This window comes from Castor canadensis, chromosome 6, assembly GCF_047511655.1.
Source record: "Castor canadensis chromosome 6, mCasCan1.hap1v2, whole genome shotgun sequence".
Taxonomy (NCBI): domain Eukaryota; kingdom Metazoa; phylum Chordata; class Mammalia; order Rodentia; family Castoridae; genus Castor; species Castor canadensis.
Window position 1 is genome coordinate 68,348,932 of NC_133391.1, and position 2,177 is coordinate 68,351,108.

Here is a 2,177-nt window from a genome sequence, read left to right on the forward strand (position 1 = left end):
ATTAAAGCCCTCAAGTCCTATGAAATAATCACTATCATTATCTTCATTTCCTACGTGAGCAAACTTTGCTAGTAGAGATTTACACAAAGCATCTGAGACTAGATTCTAGCAGAACTAGCACAACCTAACAATTGTCAAATCTACTGACAATTATGTGGTAGACTAGAAAAAAAAATGGGTTTCAGGATCAGAAAACTGGTTTTGAATATTAAATCCTGCGGTTACTACTAAATATCTGGTACATAGTAAACGTCTAAAACATTAACCTTCCTTCTATTACTCCCTTTTTGGGGTATGCATAAATCTAGAAAGAGAAGAGCAGTGAAAAATTTGCATCTATTTGTAAACTACAGTCAAAACTCACATATATTTTTGCCATAACATAAGGCAAATAGGATTTGGAAATGTACAGAAAAGATGTCTTAAATAACCAGCTGCAGGTTGCTCACCTAGGAAATCAAACGTTGTCTTACTTTGTATTAAAGAGCAATTCCTAGTCAGTCTCAAATGCATTAACCTTCAACTAAAAGCACTCATCAAAGTTTCTTGCTTATTGTAGGTATGTATTGAGTGACAGCAGTTACTTTTCTTTTTTTTTTAAACTGAATGTTTAATGCATTTGAAAGAACAGAAGGAAGGCAACAGAATTTATACATTAGACATTTATGTAAAAGATGGTTTTCCACTTTGTCTTTTTCATCTTCTGCAGAGCAATAGCAGTGACTACTCTTGTGGATAAACTTCTTTGTGTTCAACAGTAATTGTTTCTTTATGTTTTCACATCATAATCAACTGTACTATTTCACAGCAAAATTTACTCCACTCAAATTATAAAAGCCCATAGTCAAGAGCAACCAGCAAATTCACGTGATTAAATGTTTGAGGCCCAAGAATTTCCTTCTACTGGCACAAACCTTCTATTCATTCATATTATTAAAATGGCAATAACATAAATGAGAGCTACTTTAATGGAAAAGGGACTCAGGAATGAGGTCATTAAATATAACTAAGTGCATTTTAAATATAAATACTGTATGTTTTCCTGATTAGTATCAGGTAAATAGCTAAACTCTATCCAGAATCCTGGTCTCAGAGAAAAAGGTCAGAGACAACTACAAAGAAGGCACTTCATATTGTCAGGTCCATTTTTAAAACAACTGAGATCCTTTAGGGAAAATCACATTAGTCTTTCTTTTTATCAGAGATTTCTGTTGGTCCTTTTCTTGGTAATCCATTTGTGTCTGCACCCTTGCAGTCAACTTTGCCTTTATTTGTATTGTTGGATTCTTGGATAGGTTTTCTAGTCCATATACGATCAACCAAAGGGGCTATCAGAGGGTATATGTATGGCTCCAGAAATTTTTTGAAGATCCAGAGCAGAACTGGAATGACGATGCATGGGATGCACACCATTGTCCCAGGCTTGAACTCCTAAACGCCACAGCCATGCTCCTTAGATGGGGGTCTGTCCGCACTTCCCAGCAGTTACTTTTCTCATGTTTCACAAACAGGGAAAAATCAATGGAAATAGCATAGCTTTTAGAGTTACACAAAACAGAGCCCTGGTTTCTCCACATAGAAGCCCTAAAACTTTCCAAAAACTTATTCACATTTTAGAATTTCAGTTCTTTCATTGTATCTTCATAGCATTGTATCTTCTAGCGTCACAAGAGAATAAAGTGATATAAAACATATGAAACACACTGTATAATAATCAGAGCAATATAATAGCTAATAGTTTCATATGTGATTATTATTTTTATTTTAGATTTCTTTTTTTTTAATTTGTTCAATCAGGATGATGTCTTCCATTAGCTCAAAGGGAAGAAGTTGGGAAATACTTTTAAATGGCTACTAATGATGCAGAGAAAGATTTCTTGATTAATTAATGAATCACCTATTGCATTAGATAATTCACATTTTTATTACTGTAAAGTAACTTTGAGTGGTTCAGTTCAATAATTACTTCCTGGGCATTGACTGGCCCTATACTAGGTTCTGGAGATGTAAAATGACTAGAAGTCACCCCTACTCTCAAAGAGAGGATTTCTGAGAAATAACGAACACATTCTGATCATAAATTCCATAAGAACACAGGTCTTACCTTTGAAACTCCTGTGGCACCTAAACTCTGTTTATTTTCAGTGCAGTGTTACTAAACTTAACTGAATTTCTGC

The 2,177-nt window shown here is 34.4% G+C and overlaps 1 protein-coding gene across 1 annotated transcript; it reads right to left on the minus strand.

Annotated features, from left to right (window-relative positions):
• Nucleotides 1-584: 584 nt before the first annotated feature.
• LOC109675306 (UPF0729 protein C18orf32 homolog) lies at nucleotides 585-1,473 on the minus strand. The gene has a single exon (XM_074075328.1). The coding sequence runs from the start codon at nucleotides 1,411-1,413 to the stop codon at nucleotides 1,183-1,185; it is 231 nt and encodes a 76-aa protein (XP_073931429.1). The 5' UTR covers nucleotides 1,414-1,473; the 3' UTR covers nucleotides 585-1,182.
• Between the last annotated feature and the right edge of the window lie 704 nt (nucleotides 1,474-2,177).

Excerpts from the sequence above, each read along its gene's own strand:
- LOC109675306 (XM_074075328.1), bottom strand. The coding sequence starts at position 1,413 with ATGGTGTGCATCCCATGCATCGTCATTCCAGTTCTGCTCTGGATCTTC.